General features: G+C 36.1%; 1 protein-coding gene across 3 annotated transcripts in view; it reads right to left on the bottom strand.

Moving 5' to 3' along the window:
* LOC101901439 (platelet-derived growth factor D) overlaps positions 1–23,644 on the bottom strand; it is a 54,995-nt gene that overhangs the window by 28,817 nt on the left and 2,534 nt on the right. For all 3 annotated transcript variants that reach the window (XM_059121813.1, XM_059121812.1, XM_059121814.1), the window contains exon 2: positions 2,286–2,819. In XM_059121813.1, the coding sequence (XP_058977796.1) occupies positions 2,286–2,597 (312 nt within the window). In that variant the 5' untranslated portion in view covers positions 2,598–2,819. The remainder of the gene's footprint in view (positions 1–2,285; positions 2,820–23,644) is intronic.

Below are 23,644 nucleotides of genomic sequence, written 5' to 3'. Positions count from 1 at the left end.
GCTTGGGATTAAAAATAAACTTAAATGCTTCTTCAAAATTATGATTATTATTACCGATTCGTGTTGGTTTATTATGACACGTACACGGTGAGGGATGGGGTATATTAGAGGGGGTCGTATAAAATATAATAAAAAATGGAGGACATTATTCTATTATTTATCTAAAATGAGAAGCATTTATCTAAAATGAGAAGCTTCACAGGTAATTCTAATTGGATTTTGTAGATCTAGTAGGTGAATGTAGACGGAAGGTTAAGACCGTTTTTAGAGGTATTATAGGGACGAAGGCTGCTCTAGTGCACCAACGAAGACGTTGACCAGGAACCTTCCGACATAGTAATTTTGTATATACTTTTAGGAAATTTTAGCTTGAAAGGCTAATTTTTTGTTGGTTGGGCACGTCCCGAAATGGTTTCGAACGGCATTTCTGGCTGCGGTGCTGCTCTAGTGGCCTCCTATTAAAAATACGAAGCCTTTAAACAAATAGTAAACGTTTTGGTCAATAGATTGTGTTCAATCAACTAAAAATAGATATTTTTACTTCCGATCCACTTCTAACAAACGGAGTAAAAAATCGAAACATGTAAAGCATACTTTTAGGTACCAAATAAATAAAAGCCTATCCAAACACATTATTTCAAAGTCGAAAATCGATTATCTAAAGTCGACATTCAAAGTCGAAAATCGATCATTTAAAGTCGATTTCGCATTTTTTCAGTAAGAAATTCGTTTTGAACTTCTTAATTCCGAAGTCAATTAAATAAAAGTCGAATTATGCTCCCGTATAAACCACCTTTAAGGACTTCTATGCATGTAGAAAACCTTTAAGCCCTTCCTTGAAATAGACGTTTTTAGGGCCTTTAAAGGATAAAGACGATCTTGAATGAAGATAGAAGACCTTTAAGGCCTCATATAGAAATGGATGAATTGTAAGTTCTTCTATGGCGACTGAAGGCCTGTAATATCTCACATGAACTTACAAGGCCTTTAAGGTCTACGATGGAAATGGAAGACAGAAGACCTCTCAGATCTTCATTGAAGATAGAAAACCTCTCAGATCTTCTACGAGAAAAGAAGACTTCTCAGGTCTTGTATGGACATGGAAGACCTTTCAAGTTTTCTATGGAGACAGGGGACTTTTCAAGTCTTTTATGGAGACAGAAGACTTTTCAAGACTCCTATAAAGTCAAAGGATATCTCAGGTCTTCTATAGATACAGAAGATCTCTTAGGTCTTCTATGTAAACATAAGACCTCCCAGGTCTTCTCTGGAGTTAGAAGCTCTTTCAGTTCATCTATGGAGACAGACGACATTTCAGATCTTCTGCGAAGACAGAAGACCTCTCAGGTCTCATATAAAAATAGTAGACCTCTCAGGCCTCCTATGAAGATAGGAGACCTCTCAGATCTCCTATGGAGACAGGAGACCTCTCATATCTTCTATAGGGACAGAAAACCTAACAGATATCAGACAAAAGGCCTTTCAGGTATCCCATGAAGACAGAAGGCCTCTCCGGTCTCCGGACAGAAAACCTTTCAGATCTTCTGTGGAGATAGAAGACCCCGTAGGACATCTATAGAGACAGACGACCTCTCAGGTCATCTATACAGAAAATAGACCTTTCATATCTTTTATGGAGTCAGAAAACCTCTCAGATCTTCTACGGAGACAGAAGCCATCTCAGGTCTCCTATGAAGAAAGGATACCTCTCACATGTATTTTGGAAGTATAATGCCTCTCAGGTGTCCTATGGAGACAGGAGATCTCTCAGATCTTCTATGGAGACAAAAGACCTCTCAGGTCTCCAATGAAAACCGGAGACCTCTCAGATATTTTATGGAGACAAAAGACCTCTCAGATCTTCTGTAGAGACAGAAGACCTCTCAGGTCTTATATACAGAGACAGAAGTGCTCTCAAGCCTGCTATAGAGACAGAATATCTCTCAGATCGTTCATGGAGCCGATAGACCATTCAAGTATTCTATGGAAACAGGGGATGGAAGATCTATTAGTTGCTCTATGGAAACAGAAGACTTCTCATGTTTCTATAGAGATAAACACCTTTAAAGCCCTCCAGGATGATATAGTGTATTCTATAGAGCTTAGACCTGTGTAAAACTGTCTTCTATGAAATTAGAGACTTCCAAAATGTTTAGGTCTTCCATGAAGGCAACAGAAGAGCCATGAGGTCTCCAAATTTCTATGCAAGCAAATTTTCCAAAAATATGCCATGTGCAAAATCTAAAAAAAAGAACAAAAGCAAGAATTAAATATTTTTCACTTACCGGATCTGTTTCGTATTCTCCCAAGAGTTTTACATTTGTTGTATCTGTATCGTTGGCATCTTCCACGCTACCGGTACCAGCACCAGCTCCACCATCAGACGCATTTATATCCTCTTTTGATTTATTGTATACAAATCGTTCATTTACACCGACGGCTGCATGGGCCACCAGAGGACCCAGGAACAGCAAACAGCCGAAGGCGAATAGCAACGGTAGCTGGTGGTGGCGTTGTTTCATTGCTCTGTTGTATGGTGGTGTTGCAGAGCCTGATCGTGATGGAGAATACCAATGTTTATGGTTTATTTGAGACATAATAATATAGTGTTGTTATTTGTTTTGTTGCTGCCTCTATTGTTGTTGTTGTTGTTCTCCTGGATGATGTTGCTGGTGTTTTAATAATTATCACAGTTGTTTATTTTTATGGTTGCTGTTGGCTGTTGTTGTGCTTTTTTTCGTTTGTTTTTTATTTTCTTTTGTTTTGAGATTCTTCTCGTATTTGCCTATGGATGCATGTAACAACAAATAACAAAAGATCTGAAAATAAGCAAAAAATAAAAAAAACAACAAATAATTATAATGTGTGCGTACATACAGAGGGGGGGTAAGAAGGTAAATTGCGTAGGGGAGAAGGAACACTGATTTTTTGAAGTCTTGAAAGTTTGCATTGGGAAGTAATCTAAATAGGGTTGCAATACCAAAGACATAAAACAATAAAGCCTGAACAAAAGGCGTATTGCATATTTCTTTCGATCGGGCAATGACAAAAAAGCATTGGAAGAATTACAGAAATGTGCTATTCTGAAATCGAACGCAAGTAAAAAAGCGCCTAAATTTGTCCGGGCCGAACTTTTAATACCCTCAACCATTTGGAAAAAAAAACTTGATATTTCTTTAAAAAATGGAAATGTGATATTCTGAAATCGAACGCAAGTAAAAAAACACCTAAGTTTGTCCGGGCCGAATTTTTAATACCCTCAACCATTTGGAAAAAAAACATGACAATTTTTAAAAAAAAAATGGAAACTTATCTGCTAAATGTAAACCGTTTTATGGGCACTATACGAAGACGAGGATCGACCGAATATTGGGAGGTACCGCTATATGGGACCAATATGGATAGTCTATAGTACCCATTACGAGTATTAAATACCAACTTTGAAACAATTACGGTTTATAATGTCTTTAAAATCCAAAAAATATCGAATATTGGCAGGTACGATTATGTGGGACCTCTATGAAGACGTAGACCTGCATATGTAATTTTTTGTCATAGGCTGTAGTACCCATTACGAGCTTTAAATGCCAACTTTGAAACAATTCTGGTCTATAATTGAAGCAATTCTGGCAAATAATGTCGCTAAAATCATGAAAATTCCGAATATTGGAAGGTACCGAAGACGTGGGCCTGCTTTTTTGTCATAGGCTGTAGTACCCATTACGAGTCCTAAATACTATCTTTGAAACAATTCCGGTTTATAGTGTCTTTAAAATCTTAAAAATATCGAATATGTAGAGGTGCCGTTATATAGGGGCTATACGACGACGTGGGTCAGCATAACAAATTTTTACAGCCTCAGCCAAATGGCTAGTAATACCCTTAGCCATGTGGCTAGAGAGGGTTTATATCATTTGATACGGCCAAAACATGCCTCATCGAAATAACGGTTTTAGATCCTATGTCTCTTTGGACCAAATCCGTTTCAGGACAGTTAGAGTCTATCCAGCGATGTCCGTCCGTCTGGCTGGCTTTTCCTCACTATAACTCTCGAAGGGAGTATCCGATTGAGTCCAAACTTGGTACATCGTAATATTATTATCAAACTTAGATCGAGTTCGGAGATGGGCAATATCGGTCCACTTCTTCTTATGGTACCTCCACCACAAAAGATAGACATTTTCAAAAAAATATTTTGCTGCCCAGAACGAGAAAAGATAATTCGATTTTCCTCCAACTTTGCATCAGTGCTAGGTCAGATGCGAAAATGGACAATATCGGCTCACTCCTTGAAGTACCTCCCCTACAAAGGGTCAAAATTTTAAATAATTAGAACTCTTATAAAATGTGATGTAGGGGTTCGATTGTTTTCAAATTACACACATCAGAATATTTTTATTAGCTCAAGATCTGCGTTAAAGATGAGATATATCGGTCCGCCCTTTCTGGTACCTCTGTCACAAAGGGTCAACATTTTGAATATGCAAGGAGCTCATAATACGAGAAATTAAAATCTGATTCCATTCAGACTTGGCACATCTCAATATGTCCATCAACACAAGATCTGTTATAGATATGGTAGAAGTCGGACCATTTCTTCTGATACCTCCCCCACAAAGGGTCAAGGTTTTGAATAACCAAAACGATTATAAAATCCGAAATAAACCTGCGATTCTCTTTATATTTCACACATCCCATTATTTCTACTAACACAAGATCTGCTGCGAAGATCGAATATATCGATCCATTCCTTCTGGTACCTTCCCCACAAAGGGTCAACATTTTAAATACCAATGAAGCTAAAAAAACGTGAAATTAACATCCGATTCCATTCAGATTTGGAACATATCAATATTTCCATCAATACAAGATCTGTTGTGAAGATGGTAGAAATCGGACCATTACTTCTGCTACCTCCCCTACAAAGGGTCATAGTTTTGAATAACCAGAACGATTATAAAATCCGAAATAAGTATCCTATTCTCTTTATATTTCACACATTCTTTTATTTCTACTAACACATGATCTGCTGTGAAGATTGGTAACTCAAAATTTTGAATATCCATGTAAAACGGGAAATTAACATCGGATTCCATTCAGGCTTGGTACATCTCAATATATCCAACAACACAAGATCTGTTATAAAGATGGTGGGGATCGGGCAATTTCTTATGATACCTTCCCCACATATAGATTTCAAGATTTTGAAAAACAAGCACGAAATAAGCATTTAACTCTCTTCAAATTTCAAACATACAAACATTTTTGCTTACACAATATCTGTTGTGAAGCTGATATGTATCTGTCAACCCCTTCTGGTACCTCACCAACAAAGGGTCACAACGTTTCTTGTAACCGATTTCGGGTTAGTTGTGCACCAAATGTCCAATATAAGTCCAAATGAACTGAATTTTGGTACATCTCACCGAATTCAGTCTAGAAGCAAGTATATCGAATTTGGAGAAAATCGGATCAGATATAGCCATAGCTCCCAAATTTATGTTTTATCCGATTTGAGGTTTTAAGTCCCTCACAATATGCACTCCACAACAATGATATTTTGTACCAAATTTCAGATATATCCCAGAAATTCCTCTGTCAAATTTTATCAAGGTCGGATCAGATTTGGATATAGCTCCCTTATATATCCTCAACCGTTTCGGGTTAGTTGTGCACCAAATGGCCAATATAAGTCCAAATGACCTGAATTTTGGTACATCTGACCGAATTCAGTCTAGAAGCAAATATATCGAATTCGGTGAAAATCGGATCAGATATAGCCATAGCTCCCAAATTTATGTTTTATCCGATTTGGGGTTTTAAGTCCCTCACATGCTTAATACGCACTCCACAACAATGATATTGTGTACCAAATTTCAGATATATCCCAGAAATACCTCTGTCAAATTTTATCAAGGTCGGATTAGATTTGGATATAGCTCCCTTATATTTCATCAACCGATTTCGGGTTAATTGTGTGCCAAATGGCCCGAATTTTGGCACATCCGACCGAGTTCAGTCTAGAAGCAAATATATCGAATTCGGAGAAAATCGGATTACATGCGTAATATGCACTCCACAACAATGATATTATGTACCAAATTTCAGATCTATCCCAGAAATACCTCTGTCAAATGTTATCAAGTTCGGATGAGATTTGGATATGGCTCCCTTATATATCTTTAACCGATTTCGGGTTAGTTGTGCACCAAATAGCCAATATAAGTCCAAATGACCTGAATTTTGGCACATGCGATCGAATTCAGTCTAGAACTAAGTAAATCATCAGAAAATCGGTTCAGATATAGCTGTAGCTCCCATATATATGTTTCATCCGATTTGGGGTTTTAAGTCCCTCATATTCGACAACAATGATATTTCGTACAAGATATCTTATAGAGCTCAGAAATACTTTTTCCAAATTTTATCGAGAACGACTAAGATTTGGATATACCTTCCATATATATCGTTAATCCGATTTCAGGTTTATTCTGCAAATAATGGCTAATATCAGCCAAAATGGAGTGAATTTGGGGACTTATGTTTCCATTTTGTGAAACTCGAGTCCGATATATATTTCTTTTAATATTATCCTATCATGCACTCTATAGCCGTGAAATTTCATGAAAATCGATTCAGAATTTGATATGCGTCCTATATATTAGTTCCCTCTGAAACCCAACTATAACTGTTGTAAAACCAAATGTTGATAGGTGGTATGATCTACTTCAAATAAATTATTTTTTTTTTATGGGAGCTCTATTAAATATGCATAGAGGTGTAGGGTATCACATAGTCGACCCCGTCCGATACTTGACTTTACCTTCCTGGTTTTAAGTAATCGAACATTGGCTGAGTGTATACAACTGTCGGCAAAACCGACTGATACTTTTCAACTTATTTTTTTAACATTAGAAAAATTTTCCCTCCCCTTACCATACCAACCTCGTAGCGGTATGCAAACTCACCGAAATTAAATATTTGTTTACATGTCTATGAGAATGCATTAGCATGTTTCCGATTTAATCCCTCAACTACCATCTATAATTTATGATAACTTGACAGCTATGTTGATGGATACATTTTGGAGCAGATTAGGCGATGATTTCGTTTTTGATATAGACAACGAGGTTGCATGCCGCTGCGTTGTTATCGTATAACATTTATCAGTCATAAATATATCAAAAGATATGAAATGCACGAAAGTGTGGGAGACAACCAAACAACAGGTGTTGTTGTTATTGCCAAGAGTCGTCACCTTCGGGCGACTTTTTGGAGTTAAGGAAAAATTTATTTATAATTTGTGACTAAGTTTTATGATTACTTTTTTTCCATTGTGGGGAATTTTAGTTCAATTAACTAAAAAAGGGCTGGGGTGGATGGACGCAATCATTCGTTTGTTTTATTGGTTGGTTGGTGGTGATTCTTTGCTTTTGACATTGATACAATATTTAGTTCGTTGTTGTGTCAGGCCCTGTTATCATTAAGGTTAAACAAACTGAATTGATTGCGAAAGCAAACTAAAACAAAAATACGAAGAAGAACGTCAAGTACTTTATTTACCAATAAAAAATTATGTGTTGTAAAGTTACAAATTTATTTGCATTCAAACATTGCCCTGCGGCCTGTTGTTTCTACTTCTGCAGTTTCCACTTCTTTTCTGTTTTTTTTTTTTTTTTTTTTTTTTTTTTTTTGCAGTGGCACTGTTTATTATTGTCGCTCCTTTTGCTGCAATCAATTCATTTGTTAATATAAAGCAGATACATTCATGTTGCGCCTCTGCTTCTGCTGTCGCCAGTCGCCGCCATTCATGCGAATGCAAATATCTCAAGGGCACAGTGGTGAAATTTATTTGCCATATGGGCTATGGCCATTGAAATGTGTATATACCTGTGTATATACCTGTATACTGATAGTTTTGTGGATATTGAATAAGTAAATTGCTTTGATAGTTGATCGCTGACAACTGATAAAATAATTCATGGAACGATTGTAACTCCAAAGGATCTTTGAAAAATATTTTTAAAAAATCTACTGTATTTTTTGAAGAAAGTTAAGTTCTGCTATCCTTTAATAAGTTGTATTTTGAAAAAGAAAATTTTGAAGACACCAATGATGGATGAAATTAAATTTTTTTGGGCAAACATTTTTGTGGCGAAAGGTGGATTTTTATAGAGATTATTATTTAAAATTCAACCTTTTATACCCTTCACCATAGTATGGTATAATTTTGTCAGTCCGTCTGTAACACCTCGAAATATACATTTTAGACCGCCACAAAGAATATACAGGGTGAGATAAAAAAACTGCAACAAGGTAAAACGCCATAATTTTTACATTTTTGTAAATTTTATTGAATGAAAGCAAAAAATGGCGGAAATAACATCGAATTTTAGAATTGTGGCTGTCCGCTATTTATACCCTTAGCCATAATTTTAACATTTTTTTAAAATTTTTTGGAATGAAATGTCGGAGATAGCATCAAATTTTAGAATAAGTTTAGATTTGTTCGAAATGGTCATCTTTGGTACGAATTATGGCCTTCAAACGGCCAATGAAACCTTCACACGCTGCTCGAATGTTGCTCTGCGGTATTTTGGCCCATTCCCGGCGAAGAGCTTGCTTGAGGTGATCGACACTTTGGTATTTTCTAATGCCAACCTTGTTTCCAAAATACTCTAGACACAATAGTCCAACGGATTGGAATTTTGGTGGCCATTGTGCGCTGGAAATGAAACGAGGAGCTTTATTTTGTACCCATTCTTGGGTGGCGCGTGCTAAGTGCGATGGAGTTGAATTCTATTGGTATGTCCCTGGTCTGCGGCCAATATGTTTGCGTGCCCAAGGCTTTAATACACCCTCCAGAATATTTTCGCGATAGTATTCGGTATTTATTCTGATGCCACGATCGATTAATTCAAACGGAAAGCGACCATCGGCTGTTATGTCGGCCCACACCATCACCATGGCCGGCGCTTGAGTTCTGGTGGCCAACGGAAGGTGCACATTTTCAGCTGACCTCTTTGGACAACGAATGTTTTCTCATCGGAGAAAACCAAATTCGGCAGTTCACCACTTTCGGTCAAGCGAAGTAATTTTCTTTCTGTTGCGGTGTAAGTTCTTGCCCTTTTTGGAATTTCAATGGCTTTATACCGAGCTCATTTTTCAATATTTGCCGAATGGAATATTGCGATATGTTCAGCTCACGAGCCATTTTTCGCCACTGCGACGAACCATTTCTGCTAAAATTGCTGTTTTCTTCGGTACACTTCCTTGACGACGGGCAACGCTACCAGTATCACGGTAACGAGCGGTGGTATGAGACAGAAAATATTTATTCACATTTAAATGCTGGAGTGATCTAACGATAGCCACTTGTGGTTTTCTAGCCATATAATGTTACCTTCCTTTTTTCGGTATTTTGGAACTCTGACTTCTCTTCAGATGTCGAATAAATACATCTTTCAGTATTTTGGTGATTTAAGCGACAGTATTTACCGGAAATATTTCAAATTTGATATTTGAAGTTCGTAATGGATACTACAGCCCATGACAGAAAATTGTCTGCCCAGGTCCACGTTTTGGTATAACCCCCATATAATAGTATCTCCCATATTCGGTATTTTGATGATTTTAGCGACAATATTCACCGGAATTGTTTCAAATTTGGTATTTGAAGTTCGTAATGGATACTACAGCCTATGACAGAAAATTGCCCCGATATAACGGTACCTCCCTATATTCGGTAAACCTTTTTTCAAGTTTCGAATTTGAATATTGTAATGGCTTATGACAAAAATTGCCTCTGCAGGTCCACGTTGTCGTATAGACCCTAATATAACGGCTAAATTCGGAATTTTTAAGATTTTGACAGAATTTTTAGGAGGGTATATTCAATTTATCATTCCGTTTATAACTCCTCTAAATACTCATCGTAAAACCCATAGAGTATATATAATCCCGATCAGCATCTCATTCTGTTGAAATCGCAATACAATAGTTTGTATTGTGTATAGAATCATCGGTCAACATGTAGCCCTCATATAACGGTACCTCCCTTCGTACCGGGTTCTAAGTCCGACCGCAGAACATTGTATATATAAGTCCACGTTTTTCTATATCGCCCATATAACGGCACCTTCCGATATTCGGTACTTTGGTAATTTTAGATACATTTTTTCATGTTTTTTTTGGAATCTTTTTACAGTTTGTAACATATGCCTGGTATTAATATTTTCGATCTATACATCAACCTAATATTAAATTTTCACGTTTCCCTAAAGAATTTAAATCTCACAAAATTGTGTATAAGTTCCACTGTCCACAAACGTTTATCCTTTGTTCGGGACACATTTCTTTTTAATTGGCCATATGCAAAAGTATGCGTGCAATGTCAGCTATGAATGTAAAATACATTGTTTATTATCTTCTTCTTCTTCAGCATCTTCATCATTGGTGCTGTTGTTTTTTTCTCGCAATCATATTGACTGACAATTAATTATGTTTGAGATGCGATGTGCCGCACATTTATTAAATGTGTAAAATACATTGGGTCGGTTCGAGCTTCATTGAGTCAAGGTTGGAGATCCCAACTATTTTTGAAAGAAACAAATTTTAGAAAATTTTGGAATCGATCTATACCAAAACTTGGGTTAATTTCAAAAAATTACCAATTAATTATCATTAATTTCAAATATGATTATGAAAGATAAAGCGAGTTATTTTAAATTATAGGCTTCCCCGATACAAACGTACATTCGCTACAAAAACTCTACTAACTATGTAAGGTTATGTGGGGTATCACATAGTAAGCCCTGTGCGGCAATTATCCTTTCTTTCAATGTAATTGAAAAGTGAAACTTCCAAAAGTGAATATATAAACATCTCCAAACAACCGACTACTGGTATGACTAACCTAATGCCCACTTCTCTATTAAAACTTCAATAAAAAATTAAATTGCCGCATTAATTTATATTTTTCTATGCCGGCACAAAAGTTTATCTATTAATTAAGCTAATCGCTTGAGTATTTCCTCATACCATATAAGGTTAATGTTAGATTATCTCTTTCTTCCCGGATTTTTTCCATAATATATGATAATCTTCCATTGCACTGGCAAATAAAAAAAAAAACGGAGAACATTTCTACATGGACTTTTTGTAATAATATTTCTATTAAGATCATCCTAAATGTTTTGTGTTTTTTTGCAAAGCATTTCATAAGTTTATTGTTCTCCTGTTGTTGATGTCTTATTAATAAAAAATAGAATTGGAAAGTTCATTCTCCATTAAAAATTCTTTCTTCCTGGATTTTTTCCGTAAAGTAAGAAAATCTTCAATTGCACTGGTAAATAAAAAAAATCAAGAACATTTCTTGGACTTTTTGTAATAATATTTCTATTATGATCATCCTAAACATTTTGTGTTTGTTTTTTCGTAAAGCATTTCATAATTTTATTGTTCTCCTTGTTGTTGATGTCTTATTAATAAAAAATAGTAAGCCAACACATTGGAAAGTTTATAAATCCAAGGCGAAGACAGCAGCATCAATCTAAACACATCACACAATTTGAAAAAAACGAATGCATGAAGTTTAATTGCACGGCGTGTGAATGTGTGTGCAGTTTGCCCATTGTTTACAAACAATAACCCCACCGAAAATAGCACTCTCCATCACACTATTTTAGCTCTCTCTCTCTCTCCAATGATTTTGGTTTTTGTTTTGTTGCTGTTATACCCAGTTAGTCTGGTGTTGATTTGTTGACATTATTGCTGTTTTACAACAGCAACAACAATTATTTTCTTCCCCACACATGCATGTCATTCAATTTCATATTTCTCCTTTTACAACTCTCATTCTTTCCATCATCTCTCTCCTTCTGCCTCTTCAAATGTAACCCAATCAAACAGCTGTCTTTTTCATTGTGGGGAATAAGATGTTTGTTGTTGGTGTTGTTTATGTTATTACCAGACACATTTCTATAGGAAAGTCAGCACAGCAGTGAATTAAAACAGAGATGTAAAATATTTGCAAAATAAGTTCAGTTGTTTATTTGTTTAGTGGGCAATGAAACTACAAACAAAAAAGCAAAGAAAACGCGGGTTTTGTTTATTGAACTGCTCAAGAAAATGAAAACTCCATCAATTTTGGCTTGCATCAAGACATTTTATGGATAGGAATATTGCATTGGCTTAATGGATTCCATTATTATTGTTGTTGTTGTTTATATTTAGAGACAGTGTATGATAGGTCTGGAAATAGTATTGAACTGGATTGTATAATGGAATGTGTGGTGTGGTAGGTAAAGCCTATCAATAATCTGCTAACAAGAGAAATTAAGTTGTACTATTTTTTATAGGCATTTCTCAGTGGACATACAATTATTACAGGAAGGAAAGATTAAATTAGTTAGGAAAGGGAAAATGTAATGAGGAACCGACTATATGATACCCTACACTACTATGCATATTTAGCAGAAATTCCCGTAAAATACGTACGTTTGTAATGGGAAGTTGAGTGAAATAAATCATTGCAACTATGGTCGTTATTGAATACGTATTACGACTGTGAAACAAAAATTTAAAATCGGAAGGAACAAATATATCTTAGTTTAAATCGGTTTCCACCTAATTTATGGGGGGAAAATTAGAATTCGTTCGACCGTCCGCCAGTCTGTGGAAATCAGTCTCTCTGCCGAATGAAATGCAGTATGTTGATAAAATTTTACTCAGATGTGTGTTTAGGTCTGCAGGACTTTTGGCATTGAAAATGGGCAATATAGGTCCTTGGTTTTGGTATGGACCACATATAATTGTACCGGCAGATTTAAGGTTTTTTGTTGTTTTAGTCACAATTTCAAATCGAATTTGCTGTAAAGTGGCAGCATGTGTTTCCATCCTTGCAGAGAACTGTAGATATAGATCCAAGTTTTTTTTTTTTTTGTATAGACCCCATATAACCTCCTCCAGATGTTCGCTATTTGAATGATTTGTGTTATAGTTTTTAACGGAATGGTTTAAATAAGGTATTAAGAGTTCTCAATTCTCTTAATGTTCTTAATTCTCTTCTTAATGGGTACTCCTTTCTATGACAGAAAATGTTCCGTACAGGTCCACATAGCACCCATATAACGGTACCTTCCTATATTCGGTATTTTGCTGATTTTAGCGACATTTTTCAACAGAATTATTTCATACTTGGTATTTGGAGTTCATAATGGGTACCACTTCCTTTGGCTGATCATAGGCTGTAGAAGTCCACGGTTAAGCGTAGGCCCCTTAAAACTATACCTACAGATATTCGGTATTTTGATTAATTTATATCACACTTTTCGCCGGACTTGTTTGAAATTTGGACTTTGTAATAGGTACTACATGAAGCGCCCATATAACGGTACCACCCACAATTTTCGATATTTTTTACGATTTTTGCCACAACTTTCGCCAGAATTATATCAAACTTAGTATTTGTAGTTCGTAATAGGCACCCCTTTCTCTGGTAGATAATTGGCTGTATAGGTCCACGGCTTAGTGAAGGTCCCACATAACTATATCTCCAGATATTCGGTATTTTGATGATTTGTGTCACACTTTTCATCGGAATGGTTTCAAAATTGGCATTTGCTGGTTCGAAATGGGTACTACATCCTGTAATAAAAAATTGCTTAAAGATATCCACATTTTCCTTTAATTGCACCTCCTTCATATTCGGTATTTTTACGATTTTTGACACAACTTTCACGAGAATTATTTCAAATTCGGAGTTGGCTGTGGGCACTGGTTCCTATGGCAGAAAATTGCCCTTACCAATTCACGTCTTCGCGTAGCGCCCATGTAACGGTACCCCAAATATTCGGTATTTTGATGATTTTAGCTTAATTTTCAATAGAGTTACCTCAAACTTGGTGTTTAGGGTTCGTAATAGACACATCCTTCTCTGGCAGATAATTGGCTGTAAAGCTCCTTTAATTTAATTTTTAAGTTTTCCTTTAGTCCCAATTAACCGTAACACCTGATATCTGGAATTTTTAAAATTATAGCGGCATTTTTCAACGGTATTTTTTACACTTTTGCAAGTTCCTTCCAAATTGTGGAAGGTATAAGAAATTCTGTCCAAAGCATAGCTACTTGTTTATTTTCTTACTGTTATTGTCGTATTTTCTTTTTTCATACATCTTTTTTAGGTATCACTCTTAGCTCTACTAATCGTTCCTCTTACTCACTCGTATTTAAAATTACTGTCATGCATTACATGCATTGGCTTGTAATTTACGAATGGGTGTAAATGGAATATTGTAAAAAAATTGGAATTGGTATTCTCGAAAGTTCCAGAGCTATAAATACGAGTGAGTAGAAGATCATCCTATCAGTATAGTATTGAATAGCGACATCAACAACCGACAAATATTTTGGCCGAAACACATTTTCTTTACCTAGCAGTCTTAGCTATCACATTGTGATATAAGTAATCTTTCCTCTCACTCACTCGCATTTATAATTACTGCCCCCTTTGTTGTTTACATGCATTGGTATGTTTGTATCTCATTGACAAATGAGTGAAAATGAAATATGGTAAAAATCAGGATTGGTACTCTCAAAATTTCCATGTAAAGATGAGGCCCTATAAATACGAGTGAGTAGAAGGTCATTCAGTCAGTATAGTATTAAATAGTGACTAGCAGTCTTAGCTTTCACATTGTGTAATCCTTCCTCTCACTCGTATTTATAATTACTCTCCCATTTATTATCTTCATGAATTTTTATATTTGTATCTCATTGAAAAACTGGCGAAAGTGCAATATGGTCAGAAACCAGGATTGGTATTCTTGAAATTCCCATGCAAATATGAGGCTCAATATATACACTCACTCGTAGAAGGTCAGTTTGTAAGTAAGTATATAACAGCGACTCAAACAACCGAAAAATATTTTGGCCAAATCCCATTTTCTTTACCTATCAATCTTAGCTTTCTCGTTGTGATGCCATTAATCGTTCCTCTCCCTCACACGTATTTATAAATACTGTCGCATTTGTTGTTTACATGCATTGGTATGCTTGTATACGTTTGTATGCTCATTGTCAAAAAAGCGGAATGTGAATATTGTAAAAAAACGGATTGGCATTCTCGAAATGTCCATGTTTATATGAGGACCTATAAATACGAGTGAGTAAAAGGTCGGTCAGTCAGTATTGTATTGAATAAAAACGTCAAAGCGAAGAGGTACAGTAAGAGGCTATGTGCAAAGTAGACTGTGAGCTGGGTAAGGTAAGGACCTGGAATTATTGAAGAGAGCCTTGTAAGAGTCGTAATCTAAACTTTTTCGATTTTTTTTGTGTAACCCCACAAATATATACGACATATATGAAAACATTTTCAAATCTACGAGGAAGACGAAGAAAGTACAAGTCAAATCTAAAAGCGTTATCTTCAATTTCATGTGCATCGGTGTTTTTAAAGTTTCCAACAATACGTGTGTTTTCTATTTTTAGCTCTTTGTGCATAATCTGCTGCATTTTTCCCCTTATTATTAAAATATTAAATTTTGTTGCACAGTGTTATTTTTTTTTACAAAGCCTCATGAAAATTTCGACACTTGTCGAAATTATGAGCACTGTAACCTATAATTGCCAGGAATTCTTAAACACAAACAAATATTTCCATTATAAATCACCTTTAAGGTATTTGCGCCTGACCACCAACGCCAGCAATTGTCAGTACCACATTTTCTCATTGCTACACAGCCAGCCCATAAAGTTTTCAACATTAACTTTCTAAAATATTTTGAATTTCAAATGGGAAAGACTAAAACTTTCCACAACGAAAAAAACAAATCCATTTCCATGCCAATTGCAATTGGTTGCCACTTCAGTGTTTTGCATTGACTTTTTTAACACTTCGGCATTTGGCGTTTGGCTTATCTGGCGCCAACGTCATTCATAATTAATCTGCCCGCATTATTGCTGCGAAAAACAACAACAGCAACGACAAAGACGAAGAAATTACAAATATGCGCTATGCGAACATAATAAATCGTTTCAATATTTTCCAATGGACTAATCTTTAAATGTCAGGTTTAAATCGCACAACTGTGGCCATTTCCCGGCATTTAGTTTGTCGCTTCGACAGCTACTGCAACCAGTGGGCAGGCACATGTTATAAGTGTCCCACTAACATGGCAGACGGCCTGATCCATCAGAACATGACAAAGTGTCTCATCACAAATTATCGATTTGCACTAATGGTGCATGTAATTGCAAGTTGTGTGTGGTGCGGAGTGAGTGAGAGAGAGAGGGAGAGAGAGTACAGTAGTTGGTAAAAGTATGCGTACATATATGATAAAATTGAGCGTTGAATAAATAGTTTAGATGTGTGTGTGTGTGTGAGTACTGTAGGACTTTTGGCATTGAAAATTGGCTATATTGGTCCACGTTTTGGTATAGCCCCCATATAACTGTACCGACAGATTTAAGGTTGTTTGGGCGTTTTAATGAAACTCTTAACCCAAATTTGCTGTAAAGTGGCAGTATATGTTCCCCTGCATCCTTGCATGTAACCCATATAACTGTCCCTCCCCATATTCGGCAGTTTGACGATTTTAGCGACGCCATTCACCGGAATTGTTTCAAATCTCGTATTGCAGGTCTTCGTCTTCGTATAGTCCCAATACAACGGTACCTGCCTATATTCAGTATTTTGTTTATTTTATCGACATTATTTACCGGAATTGCATCCAATTTGAAGTTCCTTGTGGGTAGAACAGCCTCTGCAGGTCCAGGTCTTCGTATTGCTCCCCATATAACGGTACGTCCCTATATACGGTATTAATACCTCAGCCATATGGCTACAGAGGGTATACAGGGTGAGATGAAAAAACTCCAACCAACTTCAGACTGCTGTCATTTCTAAGCCACTTGTCAGACAGCTGTTAAAATTATTCCAGTGACAGCTCATTATATTATTTACAAGTGTACAAAAGCATTTTGGTGAGAATTTTTCAGAAAAAAAGTTATTCGTGATGGAATTCAAGCGTGAAAGTGTGATTTCTTTATATTTGACTGGAGAACCAGCATTCCAGCATTTAAATGTTACCGTGATACTGGTAGCGTAGCTCGACGTCAAAGAAGTGGACGGAAGAAAACAGCAACATCGGCAGAAATGGTTCGAAAAGTAAAGAAGCGACTTGATCGAAACTCGCATTGCAGTGGCCGAAAAATCGCTCGTGAGCTGAACAAATCGCAATGTTCCATTCCGCAAATATTGAAAAATAAGCTCGGGGTAAAGCCATCGAAATTCCAAAAAGTGCAAGAAGTTACACCGCAACAGGAAGAAAATGGACTCAAAAGAGATAGAGAAACCCGCGTCGCAGTGGCCGAAAAATGGCTCGTGATCTGAACATATTCCAATATTCCATTCGGTAAATATTGAAAAATGAGCTCGGGGTAAAGCCATTGAAATTCCAAAAAGTCCAATAACTTACACAGCAACGGGAAGAAAATGGACTCAAAAGAGCTAAAGAGTTGCCTCGCTTAGCCGAAAGTGGTGAACTGCCGAATTTGGTTTTCTCCACCCCGTAGAGAAAACATTCGTTGTCCAGCAGTTGGTAAACAAAAAAAATTATCGTGTTTACTTGCCAAAGAGGTCAGCTGAAAATGTGGACCTTCGTTTGGCCACCAGAACTCAAGCGCCGGCCATGGTGATGGTGTGGGCCGCCACAACAGCCGATGGCCGCTCTCCGTTTGTATTAATCAAAATAAATGCCGAATATTATCGCCAAAATATTCTGGAGGGTGTATTAAATCCTTGGGCACGCAAACATTTTGGCCGCAGACCTTGGACTTCCCAACAGGACTCAGCACGCGCCACCCAAGAATGGTTACAAAATGAGCTTTCTCGCATCATTTCCAGCGCACAATATCCACCAAAATCTCCCGATACCAATCCGTTGGACTATTGTGTCTGGAGTATTTTAGAAGGCAAGGTTGGCACTAAAAAATACCAAAGTGTCGATCATCTCAAGCAAGCGCTTCGCCGGGAATGGGACAAAATACCGCAGAGCAACTTTCGGGCAGCGTGTGACGGTTTCATTGGCCGTTTGAAGGCCATAATTCGTGCCAAAGGTGACCAAATCGAACAAATCTAAACTTATTCTAAAATGTGATGCTATTTCCGACATATTTGCTTTCATTTAATAAAATAAAAAAAAATTGTAAAAATTATGGCGTTTGACTTTGTTGCAATTTTTTATACATTATTTACATCTGTCGGAAAAACTGAACAACATTTTTTGGGGAAATCCCATCATGCAGCACACACTTTTGCTCCTCAATGTATTCTGGCATGCATTTTTATGAATGAAATGATTGTGAGCATTCGAACGTTATCACTCGATTTGCATGAAATTGGAAACTCAGAACAGCACCACCACGAACAGCCAACAAACATTGAGTTGCACAAAAAAAACAACAACAACAAAAACAATATTAAATCATAATAATGTGTGGCTACAACAAATCGCGCACTGACCTATAATAACAAACTCTATAGGAAAAAATTGTATTTTTATAATGTCGACACAAAGATAATGAAAGTAAAAATAAATTATTCAAATGAATTGTGGAAGTTAAGCTGTTGTAACGGAATTAGAATAGTTTTTTTTTTTTGAAATATAAAACCAAAAAAAAAAACTCAACCCCGTATTTGTTCGATATGCAGGTGTTTAAATTGCAATAACAAAAAACAAAAACACATATTTTTGTAATCACAATTACAATTCGTGCTGTGATACGTCATACATATTATTCGCATTTCGTGGTTGTTTCCTTTATTTTCATTATTACAACAAATTTCTCACATTTCATTTTCATCCCAATCACGGGTGTTATTAAGTGTTACAGGGACGTGGTAAAGGTTGAAATTTCTATTTTATTTAATAAGTCTTGTGGAAACACAACCACTCCGCCCACTTTTGGTTTTTAAAATCACATCATGGGAATCATTTAAATCGACCTAAGATCGTTTAGGTGACATACTTTGTTTTAGCATATGTTTGGCTACGCCTCTGTGTCGCATATATGACTCAAATTACTTCTGCCGGTAATACCCTTTTTAATGCCCAACTTAATACCAAATTTGGTATTTGGGTAAACTTGATGCGTCTTAAAAGCTGAAATACCAAAAAGATGATGCATTCGGGGTTCTTTTAATGGAAATTACTTCAAAAGAGAGTATGAGCCTCACCTTCGTGTATATTCCTCGAAGTGCACAAACCAATGCTAAAAATAAACATTTGTTTTTATATCTCTTGACACAAATACATAATTCATAAAAATAAAGATGCAGAAGACAGTGGGAAGTATAATTTTTTATGGGTTCCGTACTTTTTATAGAGAGGATATACATCATTTGATACGGCCAATATTTGCCTCATCGAAATGGACCCTAGGTCTCTTTGAACCAAATACGTTTCAGGACATTTGGAGTCGATCTAGTGATGTCCGTCCGTCTGTTTGTCTGCCTGGTGCGCACAATCGAAGGGAGTATCCAATTTGGTGCAAACTTGGTACATCGTAATATTATTATAAAACTTAGATCGAATTCGGAGATAGGCAATATCGGTCCACTCCTTCTGGTACCTCCCCCACAAAACGTCAACATTTCCAAAAAATACTTTACTGCACAGAAAAGGAAAGGATAATCCGAATTTGCTCCAACTTTGCAAATCCAAATATTTGCATTAGTGCTAGGTCAGGTACGAAAATGGGCAATATCGGTCCACTCTGTCAATGTACCTCCTCCACAAAGGTTCAGCATTTTGAATATTCAGTTCAGTATTGAAAAGCTATGTGTGAAAGCCGATCAGTGAAAAGGTAATGTAAAGTTGTATTCTAAGTTATATAACGTCTCTCTCACTCACTCGTATTTTTAATTACTCTCCCCTTTGTTGTTTACATGCATTGGTTAGTTTGCATATGTATGCATGCTAATACATGAATGCTAGTGGTAGAATCTCAAGCGCGCGATTATAGAAACTCCCACACATAGATGAGGAACTATAAATACGAGTGAGTCGGGGGCCTGTTAGTCATTTTAGTATTTATGCGCCAGTGTTGGAAAAAATCTCAATTCCCGGCTGAAGGCCGCCTACATAAACAAGCATCAAATTTAGAACACTTTGGTTCGCGAATTGGAGTTGGACTAATATATCTGAAATTGGGAAAGAAAATCAGACATAGTAACATTTTGGAAAGGTAGGAATGTCAGCTATAACTTGGTACACATTTAGGTACGCCCATAACAGGATTATTCGACTTTTTGGGTGGTTTACAAAAATTTGTAATTTTGATGAACCCCAAAATTATCTGACCACTTGTTGGATAGGTATTTCCATTACCGAAAATTCTGTTAACCTGGTCCGCTCCAATGAAATTAATATTTTCCCAAATTTGAAAGAGAAGAGATTTGCAAATGTTTACTGAATATAGGTAGGTGGGGCTATACGAAGCCGTGGACCTCCATGAGCAATTTTCTGTCATAGGCTGTAGAACCCATTACGAACTTCAAATTTTAAATTTGAAACATTTCCGGTGAAAAGTGTGACGCAAATAATCAAAATACCGAATAGCTGGAGGTACAGATATATGGGTACTATACCAAAACTCAGATCTATATTCATACCTAATGGGAACACATACTGCTAATTTACGTCAAAATTGTGACTAATATGCAAAAAAAAAAAACTTTAAATCTATGGGGGATATACCATAACGGGGTATTCCAAAAGTCTGGCAAACCTAAAAAATATCTGAGCAAAATGTTATCAACCTACTTTATTTCGTTCGGAAGCTAGAGTGATTTCCATAGGCGGACAGACAGACGGACGGACATCACTAAATCGACATGGAAATTTATGCTGATCAAGAATACAGATACCTTGTTGGGTCCACAATGTATATTTAGAGGTGTTACAAACGGAATGATAAACTTAATATATCCTCCATACTATGGTGGTATATGGGGAAATCGGTTAACGTAGTAAATACTCTTACATTCTTGCAATTTACAGTGTTTATACTTTACACCACATAGTGGTAAGGGTATTATGTATTTGTGCATTTGTTTGTAACATGGAGAAGGAAGCGAGATAGACCCATAGTTACTTTTGAGGATCTCCATAGAATAACTTTCTGAGTTGATTTATGCATGTCAGTCCGTCTGTCCATGTATTCTTGTGAACAAAATGCAGGTCGCATTTATTATCCGATTGAGATGAAATTTTCCAAACAACATTTGTTTGGCCCAAGGACGAACCCTATTGTAATTGGAGATACTCGGTCAAAATTTAGATATAGCTCCCATATATATCTTCGTCCGATTTGACTTTTATTGTGCACCAAACATGTAATATCAGCCCGAATAGTATGGAATTTTGCACATACAACCAAATTAGGCCTGAAAATAAGTATGCCAAATTTGATCGAGATCGGTTCAGATATAGCTATAGCTCCCATATATATTGTTCATCCGATTTGTTATTTTTGTCCTCCGCAACCGTAATATACAGTCTGTAACAACAATATTTGGGGAAATATATCAAATACAGCTCAGAAATACATTTGCTAAATTTTATCGAGATCGGTTCAGATTTGGATATAGCTCCCATATATATCTTTATCCGATTTCAAATTAATTTTGCAACAAATGGGCAATTCAAGTCAGAATTTAAAAGATACAAATGCTTCGGCATATTTAGTCCTTTGAACTTTAAATTTTAATTATAATCATAGCTTGTACGATTTAATTCTCCCATAAAAACTTTTAATGGTTATGTGGAGCTCTACTAAATTAGCAAAGTGGTGTAGGGTATCATAAAATAGGGCCCGCCCGACTTTAGGACTTTCTTGACTGGTTTTGTTTTAAGAAAATTATCCATTAGAATTGCCATATTCACAAATTATTTCCCTCCAATTTTTTAAGATTGGAGAAATTACTCCCTGGGAGAAATGCGGAGATATTCATGAATGGGCTGATAGAGTTTCTGTCTCTACATTGGAGTAGAAGACATTGCTTGTTTAAGGGCTCCTAAGTTCTCGAATATTAAATTGGGGGATTTTTCAAATCAATAACTAGGCTTTCTTAAACATTTTCAATATTTAAAATTCTACTTTCTTTTTTCCCAAAATTGTTTACTTCATATTTAAGGCTTCCACGATTTGTGGCCTATCTCCTAATATTATCAATAAATGTCTTCTTATTTTTTTTTTAATTTAAAAATATATTAAAATTTTAACTCAAAATTATCTTTATGGCTGTCACGAGCCATATTCCAACTAACAAAAAAATCAAACTATCAAACACCACACACAATGGGTTAATTACCAAACCCTTACCACAAATACCCAACCGGTTTGATAACAACAAAACATTGTGTCGTTTTGTTGTGTTTATGAATGCACTTTCCTGTTGTTGTTGCTATTTTGGATATTATCAAAAGGGACTTTTTTCGTCTGTTTCATTCTTGGTGCTCCCCTCTCTCCCTCTGTCAGTGTCGGTGTTCTCCTGCTCAATCACTAATTAAAGGTAATTTGTATGCTTAATGCGTCACAGGTTTGAGTTAATATATTCCACAACGCATGCCATCCCAAAAACAAAACAAAAAACACCTGGGACCAAACGTATGAATGACTCTCGCGATCTCTGGCAGGTTTGAAGACTTCACTACAAATTGGTAAAAAGAAGCAACGAAGCAATGCTCTGTTGCCAACAACACAACTTGTTAGAACACAATTTATGGAGGCGTAGGGAGCAGAGGAACAGCCGGAGACGGCATACGTAATAAGTAAAGTCAACCATGTACTACTCTGTTATTGATTAAACATCCGGTAAAAAATTGGTGGCTTCATTTCACAAAAGTTCCACATAATGGCTCCGCCTACGCCTGCATTGGTCGGTCGAAACTTGTTTTATTTTATTTACGTTTTTGTTTTTTTTCAACGTTTTTGTTTAATTTATTTATTTTTTTTTTTCAAATTTGATTTTTCGTTGTTGTTGTTAGTAGCAAAAAAAAAGTTAATTAGAATTGGTTTTGTCTAATTTCATCTAAAATCTGAATTTATTTAATTGTAGGTTTTTGTTCAATATCTGCTCTACATATTTCGAATATAAAAGCCAAGTTGAAAACAAAACAAAAAAACTTGTTCACAAGCAACGATGCGAAAAAATTAACAAACGTCATGAACTGCTATACAGGTGTTTTTTTTTTGCATTCTGTATCAATTTACGCCAGTCTATTTCAATACTTTGGAAATCGGTATGAAAATTGGGAAAATCCTGGTATGTATTTCAGAAAAGGGCATGGAAACCAAAAGTAGACTGGGAACAAGTAAAAAAAAGCTAAGGACGGGCCGAACTTTTAATACACTCCACCATTTGGAAAAATACTGTTTATGCAGGGTGAGATAAAAAAAATTTCAACAAAGTCAAACGCCATAATTTTTATATATTTTTTTTTAATTTTATTAAATGAAAGCAAAATATGTCGGAAATAGCATCAAATTTAAGAATAAGTTTAGATTTGTTCGTATTGGTCACCTGTGGCACGAATTATGGCCTTCAAATGGCCAATGAAACCATCACACGCTGTCCGAA

The sequence above is a fragment of the Musca domestica genome, unplaced genomic scaffold (assembly GCF_030504385.1).
Source record: "Musca domestica strain aabys unplaced genomic scaffold, Musca_domestica.polishedcontigs.V.1.1 2, whole genome shotgun sequence".
NCBI classification, from domain to species: Eukaryota; Metazoa; Arthropoda; class Insecta; order Diptera; family Muscidae; genus Musca; species Musca domestica.
Note: the sequence above shows the minus strand (reverse complement) of the source record. Positions and strands in the feature narration are given on the sequence as shown.